This window comes from Centroberyx affinis, unplaced genomic scaffold (genome assembly GCF_046629955.1).
Source record: "Centroberyx affinis isolate AG114_WGS23_722 - 3 ecotype Tasmania unplaced genomic scaffold, CSIRO-AGI_Caff_v1 ptg002319l_1, whole genome shotgun sequence".
NCBI classification, from domain to species: Eukaryota; Metazoa; Chordata; class Actinopteri; order Beryciformes; family Berycidae; genus Centroberyx; species Centroberyx affinis.
This window is the reverse complement of record NW_027280588.1, coordinates 166496-174785: the sequence shown is the minus strand read 5'-3', so window position 1 is coordinate 174785 and position 8290 is coordinate 166496. Positions and strand designations below refer to the sequence as shown.

General features: G+C 40.7%; 1 protein-coding gene across 1 annotated transcript; it reads left to right on the top strand.

Moving 5' to 3' along the window:
- Positions 1-4218: 4218 nt before the first annotated feature.
- Positions 4219-6918, top strand: cmklr1 (chemokine-like receptor 1). Its single transcript, XM_071533066.1, has 2 exons — positions 4219-4381; positions 4515-6918. Exon 2 carries the CDS (start codon positions 4549-4551, stop codon positions 5599-5601), a length of 1053 nt encoding a protein of 350 aa, XP_071389167.1. The 5' UTR covers positions 4219-4381; positions 4515-4548; the 3' UTR covers positions 5602-6918.
- The last annotated feature ends 1372 nt before the right edge of the window (positions 6919-8290 follow it).

Sequence of the window (8290 nt, the reverse complement as noted above, 5' to 3'; positions counted from 1 at the left end):
GGTGTTATGTTTAATGTCTAGTTACATGGCTCCTGACAACATTATGATGATGTGAGCAGCGAGCTAAACCACGCTCCGTATCCAAACAGGGGAGCGAACATTACAAACTCACAGTCTCAGGCTGCAGACTCTAACTACTGAGTTGATTGGATTCTTGATGTTACAAGTACTCAGAACACCACTGGGAGCTTTTATCCATCTTCAGTGTTTAGTTTGTTCTCAGGCAGCACAGTAATGGTCTAACAAACAGAACAGGACCAGTTTAACAAAACCCTTCTGCTGTTTCAGAGAGCATGATTAGGACTTTAAATTGCAACAGTACATCTCTAATTCTGTTTAAGTCTACGCCCCTTGCAAATACCAGTTCTCAGATTAGATTTACTGCTTTTCTTGGATTCAAACCAAATGTTTTGAAACATTGTTGTGACAGAAAAGAACATGCAAGGAAAACCCAAAAGACAATATTGCATAGTGTTGTACAGAGGGTGGAAAAATGCCTGCGCTAGGTAAAAAAAAAAAATTCATAAAATATCATTACATGTAATGCAATATCATGGGGTTAGGAAAGACAGAAGATAAATAACATGATATGACTAGAACTTATTATTTATTCACCCACCCACACAAATACACTACATATTGCACTGTTTATCATAAAGGAGAATCCTTTATGACAGATTTTTTGCTTCCTTACACCTTCAATAAAATGGAAAGTGGGGGATGTCAACAACAACACAAACGTTGCATCTAAACAGAATTTCAAATTGCGACATGCTCACATTAACCTCCAGTAGCTGCCAGTGTGAAACAATGCATAAATTGGGTAGTTATTGTGCATGTATAATGTAGCAGGTTTGAGGAAGATCATAGCCAGAATGCAGTATCATAATTATAACAACAATATCATACAAATAGGGTGTGGAGAAGACCCTACGCCTTATTATTACTGAGGAGGTGAGAGCTGTAATTTAGTTTCAAGATAGACTGAGATCTGTTAGAGAGCTGCTTATAAACATTTGATGCGTTCTAGTCTTTTCCCATAACTTTGACATCTCCTCATGCTGTTTTCTTCTCAGCTTTAAGAGAGAGCTGAAGCGCAGAGTAAATATTCTCTCAGGGAATACAAATACGCTGCACTTTCCTTCGTTAGAGCATTTGAAGTTGCTCTAAAACAAAGTTAAGGTAGGGGTAATGACAGAAAACATTCAACATTTGAGATTCAACTCCAACCAGCCCCGCAGGCTCCAGCTGCTCTGACAGGTTAGTTGGTTCCCTGCAGCTTTACCTATAGCTGTTAATGAAGAATACATTTTAAAACCAATGTTTATTTAAACGTTTTAATGTAGGCTACATTTAAAGTTGAGCCAGCAACACAGACTATATAGCCTTGACTAGCTTTAAACTAGCCATTAACCGAATGCTGATGATAGTTGCGACCAGCTTTGACTGTATGGAGCTAGTCTGGTGATGTGTAGCCCAGTGTTGTGTTGTGGACATTCCCATAGCTCAGTGTGGTCTCGTTTGTGGAATATTAAATGTTGAAATGCAGCCTAGATAGCTATGTCTTATATGTTAGATCATGCTGATGTTGGCGTGTGTTGCTGTGTACTGATTTTCGCTGCGAACTCGTGCATCAATAGGCAATATTCTAGCCACAGGTTGGCCATTTACAGTGTTGGGGAAAGTTACTTTTGAAACTAACTTGTTACTGTACTTCGTTACTTGCCCTAAATAGTCGGCTAACTAGTTGGTTCGTTAAAGAGGTGGTGGCTGGTACGAACAGACGCGGTTCGCCTCCCGCTGAAGCACACCTGCCACCCAGTCCAAACTATCAAAACTAACTAGAAAAAAAAAAGTAAACTTAAAAAAAAAAAGCTGGCACGAGAGACACCACCAATCTTGTTCGTCCCCCTGGGACCTACCTGAAAAGTAGCTTCACCAGCTACTTTTCCTGAATTTCCCCATGGGGATTGATAAAGTGCGTGCTATCTTATCTTATCTTATCTTATCTTATCTTATCTTATCTTATCTTATCTTATCTTATCTTATCTCATCGGGTTGTAGGCCCTTGTCAAAGTCCACAGTAAGAGCTTTACCAGGGTAAAGGGGATGGGTGCAGCAGTACCGTTAAGCCAGGTGGTGCTCGTCAGTAGTAGCAAGCAACAACACTGCTGCTGCTGCTGCTACAGCTGCTGCAGCAGTATAGGGCTAGTAGTGGTAGTTCCAGTAGTTCTCATTACAGCTATCTGAAATATTTTAAAGTAGCATTTTGGCTAGTCATAATGTAATGAGAGATATCTCTCATATGACCAACCTAAATGCTAATTATATTATAACTAGTCAAAATGATAATTTAAGATAACTTTTACTACATTATGACTACTCAAAATGCTAATTTAAGATATCAAACACAAGGCAGTCCAGTTTGGGATGAGGTTGGGATATGATTGGCGTGCTTGGTGATTGATGACATGTGGTTTTGATAGTGAATGTCCCGTTTCACAAACAAACTGAATGAATGATGACGTGGGGTATGAATTTGGCCGACCGCCAGGATACTGTGCGTCGTAAGAGTAGTGCGGAGAATATCACCGGTAGATGCTGGACCTTCGTTTGGATGGTGAGCGATTCAAGGCTTATTTCAGACATGTGGTGCGCTTGCGGCTTTCCAAACAATTTTGATATTTTTATCTCGGGACTGAAAAAAAGACGCCTCGCAACGCGTGTGCACCGCGCGTCTGCAGCGCGCGCACACATTAAATATAATGGATTTGTCGCATGTGAACCGTCAATTTTATTGGGGGGGACAATTTTGCCTACTTTGAACATTGGGGGGGACGCCTATGCTGCAAGCAGTTACTTAAAACTGAGAGGTGACAGGCGGAGGTGAATCTTTGTTCTGCTTCCCGTCCATCAGTTTCAAGCAAAAACTATAAAACATGCTATTCTTCAGTTTCATGGTCAAGGATAGGATGGATGCCTCATCTCCTCCAGATTATGACAGTGTTTCATTTCACTTTGAAAAACAATCTCCACCTATTTTCATGATCTATCAGCTTAGGACAATGATCAGATCCATATACTGTATGTGTTGGTTAAGAGGAAATTCAGTCATTGGATGCGATGTCTTTTCTTCAACCTCATCTTGTGCCTCTTCGCCCCACTATACCTGATAGTGCATGGAAGTACTTCTCCTGGAAATTTGGGCATTTCATATGAAAGCAGGAATCCAGTGGTATGTTTGGGGACTTTGTTCTCCTCCTCCTTCATGATAACCTTTTCAATTTTGTACCTGGTGTGTCCCTAAAAATTACCTTCCCAACAATATGGTTCTTCTCCATTCCTGGCAACGACTCCTGCTCTCTCGTCCCTATTGTCACAGGAAGAGCAGTGCACTGTAGATGGATGGATGCATCTGCCTGGATAATTATGACTATAGGAAGCAGGACGACCCAAGAGGTTTAGAGAGAATGATGGCAGTGGTTTTCTCTGGCTTGCTTTCACAACAGCTGTTGTTGCTTTTGTGTGTTATTAGAGTCGACTTATGCATCAAAAGCTGTGGTTGAAACATTAAATTAAAATCATTATTTTTATGGCCTTTGACCATCACTCATTCACCCATGGCTCTCCAGATGACAGTGGAGAAAAACAGCAGTGTAGTTTCATGTGCCTTTGCCCTTCTGTCTGCGGCTGCATCTGGACAAGCATATGCATCTGGCAGAAGGGAAGTTACCAAATCCCAGAGATATCTATTATCAGAGCCATATCACAACGCTCCAACAGAGGGGGGGTATACAGATGATCATGAGGACACTTCCCCGTTTCACAAACCAGACAAAGAACAAAGAAGAAAATAGAGAGATTAGTAAGATGATAATTTAAACCCTTGAACCAAACCAACATAGATATATAAATAAAAAAACTAAATATTTGTCAGGACATTTTCATCGGCAAGAATCCTTCTTTTTTGTTTATTGGGTAATGGGGATATGCTCAAATTGGCATGTTTTGTATGGGCAAATACAGAAGGTGAGGAGTGCTGCAGTGGTATGTTTTGTATCTTCTAGAAGCTTGATTTTGGTTTTCTTTTTCTTGAAACGTGTCTTTTTCTGGAATTAGTTGTTGTATGAAGTTGCAAAAAGGGGAACACATACAGTTGTTAAAATTATTTACAAAACTACAAAACAAGAAGAGACCTTCAAGAGGCCAGTAATCAAAATGCAGTAGTGAAAGTATTTGGAGGATGGAAGTGTTGAGAAACGGCTCAGTCAGCTGATGGGTTATGTTGGGTTGGAATTACATCTTAAGAGGCAGCACAGCTCTGTTGACATTCAGCTCCGGACAGCATCAAGTCAACAGTCACTGGATGGTCCAGCTATAGGTATGTATTTTATATTTAATTCAACTAATATACAGCAATTAATTTGGATTAGATTACATGAAACTTTAATGATCCTTGTGGGGAAATCAGCTAAATCCTGGGTAGATCTTATACATACCTTCTTCTTCCACAGGGTTTTGAAAGTCAATCCTGCTACTCAAGCCACAATGGAAGATTATGGCTACGTGTTTGACATTTACACTTCAGACGGCAGCAATTACACATACCAAGAAGACCTTTTTCCACGTGAGGAGGCAGTTTTTAAACACAGTTCAACATGTTTCAAGGAAGCCTCATGTGTCACTCTGCTGGTGGTCAACGTAGTCATTTTTCTGCTGGGGTTCTGCGGGAATGGGGTGGTCATCTGGATTTCCGGCTTCAAGATGAAGAAGACAGTCAACACCACCTGGTACCTGAGCCTCGCCATCTCCGACTTCATATTCTGCGCCTGCCTTCCGTTTAGCATCACACACATGGTGATGGCCGACTGGATCTTCGGGCTCTTCATGTGCAAGTTCACCTCCTTTGTTATGTTCCTCAACATGTTCAGCAGCATCTTCCTCCTGGTCGTCATCAGTGTTGACCGCTGTGTGTCGGTCATGTGTCCGGTCTGGGCCCAGAACCACCGCACCATTAGGAAAGCCTCTGTGGTTGTCGTCTTAGCCTGGGTCGTCTCCATCGCACTGAGCATCCCCTCTATCATTTTCCGGGACGTCATCAGCCACCTGGGGAAGACCATTTGCTTCAACAATTACACATCGGACCAACACAGCCACAAGACAATCGCAGTGAGCCGCTTCCTAGGAGGCTTCATTGTCCCGTTCTTGATCATCATCATCTGCTACTCCGTCATTATCCTGAGACTTCGAAACAACAGGATGACCAAATCCTCCAAGCCCTTCAAAGTCATGACGGCCCTCATCGCCACTTTCTTCATCTGTTGGCTGCCCTACCACGTCTTTGTCCTGCTTGAGCTGAACCACGAAGACTACAACCGGGACTTAATAACTATTGGGCTCCAAGTAGGCACGTCTGTGGCTACAGCAAACAGCTTCCTTAACCCAGTACTGTATGTTTTCATGGGCAATGACTTCAAGCAGAAGTTCAAGAGCTCTGTGCTCTCTAAGATGGAGAATGCGATGGCAGATGAGGGCCGCACTATGAGCCGATACCTGTCCAGGTCCAGCTCCATGGATGGCAGAGCCTCGACGCACATCTAGAGGTCTCAAACTCTCCTCTGGAAATTTTCAGTTCTGCAAAATGTTCTGTCTTATATATCCAATAAGTTAACATCATTCATCCCAATCATGCTAAGATTCATTGTGAAGAATGTATATGAAATATCTCTTTTCATATGCAAAATTGCATATGCACAATTATGAATCATTTTCAAAACTGTATAGATTCACTGCATCAATGAGCATTAGCCTGTCTCTCATGCTTTCCCATGGGCAGCAAGATTAGTTCTATAAGAGAGAACATGCAGTGCTGCCAACTTGGGACGGCAAACATTTTATATTTCACGGCATTACTGAAATCTGAGGGCGGTCTAACCCAGCTAAAGGATTGTTTTCAAAATAGCTCTTGTGGAAAGCCTCACCCGCAACTTTCAGTGCCGTACATAGAAAGAAATACACTGAAAGAAATATTTAGTTGTAGATTACATGGCCTGTGAAATCTGGCCAAGGTACATTTCCTAATCCATTTATTGAAGTAAAGGCATAATTGAGTATTTCACACTTATCCATCATTTCTGTTATCTCTATCATTTCTCCATAATTTAGTCTCCATCATCATATACTCAGCAAGGTCTGAATATACAAGCTGAGGACAATGAAAAACGCTCATTGAAGGAAATGAGTCAAAAAGTGATTAACATTGGTCTTTTCCTTTTAATGCAAAAAAAAACTGAAGCTGTGCATCACCCAATAGAGATGTAATTGTGTAATTCTAGTTGTTTTCCCTACTAACATTGCAATGGGTATTTTTGTGTCATTTAAATGTATCAGAGTGACTATTGATGTATGTATGTGTAGATATGATTTTATGGTTACATGTAGCATGTGTGACTCACACACAAGACAGCAGCTGCTCACAGAAGCTCACAACACAGGAAATGAACCTCTAAATGAATTTGAGAAGGGGAAGATAGCTGGCTCCTCCACTGCACTGCACACCTTAATCTGTTTTGGACGTGTTTTCCTGTGTGAGCTGAGTGCATCTGGAGAGTGTAACATCGTGTCCTTGATGTTGTGCACTCCGCTGAATAAACTGTGCAGATTCTGAGTTTTACTAGCCTATCAGGTGAAAAATCCACAATGAAGTGCAAAGCATAATGCTATTGACTGGGGTGCAAATATCACAAACCCAGCAATTATAAACAATTGACATTCAATTTGTATTGAATGGATCTGTGTTTTTGTCATTCCATGTTTTGGGAATTGAACAGTGGGATAATTGATCAGTGGGTGTGGTTGATACAGTCAAAGTCAATGTCATTTTCTCACAGTTCCTATCTTCTGAAATAAAGATTTAACTTTCACAATATATCTTCTATCGTCTAATCAGTTCATGTAAGTTAATAGCACATATCCAGTGAATAAATGAATATAATTGAGGCTGTATTTTGGTGCCAAGTGCCCCAGTTGAATTATGTAATAGTTTACACTTGAAAATTCATGATTTCCATTGACAGAGATAAGGCTAAGTTCATTAGACACCTGGGGAGCTGGACAACCAAAGCAGATGATCAGTCTTCACTTCAGTGAGGATGAGGAATGAATCTTTTGTCTCTAGTTTTTCAAAATGTCTTTATTTCTGATGTATTCATGGTCGTGGAATATGTAAGTTCTGCATGACAGTCACAAATTGAACTGAAATAAGGTTATTCTTGTTCAGAAAACTATGAGAATCCATGTAGGTAAGGCACTGAGAACTGCATTAGACTTTGAATATTTTATCTGCAAAGGGATTTCCAGTCAAAAACATGTCTACGAGCCTGTTAATTTTGGAGTAAGTGAGATTGAACAGCCTTAATTATTGTCATATGATTGATATTGATAACTGACTTGCAGTATTAAATGCATATACAGTATAGGGATATCAGACCGCAGCACTCACCAGTGGTCAATAGGCGAGTAGGATTTTTAAAGATCATACTCGCCTACATACAAGCTGAAACATGTTGGTGGGCCAGTTGGGTAATTCCACTGAACTATGACACATGACAAAAAATGTAATGTAGTGTAAACATAACAAGGGTCAAAAATATTCTAAAATTATTCTAGCCCTAGAGGTTCACTTGCTGTCTTATGTTCCTCATAATGTTCAGCAGCACCTCCCAATGCTAATCATCAGTACTGACCACTGTGTAACTGCCATCTGTGCAGTTGGTCTCCAGAACCACGAACCACAAGGAAGGCATCAGCTGTCTGTGGCTGGCAGCATTTCCCTCTTTAGTGTTTACTGATGTCACATCTGAGAATGACAGTTATGCATGTTTTAACAAGTTTACATTACAGTAATGGAAGTGATAGAAGAAATACAATAATAGAAGTAAATCTGTCATTCGTGTTGTCCTTGGTTTTGTTTTGACACTTTTGTTTTGACACTGATCATCATCACTGTGTTGCTCTCTCTCATCACCAACAAGATGGCCTCCAAAACCTGCAAAGTCATGACTGCTGTGATAGGTACATTCCTCATCTCTTGGCTGCCCAACCACAAAGACATCAACTTTCACCACTGTATTACTGTTCAAAATGGATTGCAAATATCTGTGCAAATGCAAACCGCTGCATGGGACCCATTTCTCTGTGCAATCATGGGAAAGCAGTAAGCACTTTATCTGTCTCTTTTGTGTCTAAGAACGAAAATGCTGTTCATGTGGAGGGGAACTACAGTATTGAA

What these genes read in the sequence shown, in the direction of transcription:
- cmklr1 (XM_071533066.1), top strand. Translation starts at nt 4,549, where the DNA reads ATGGAAGATTATGGCTACGTGTTTGACATTTACACTTCAGACGGCAGC.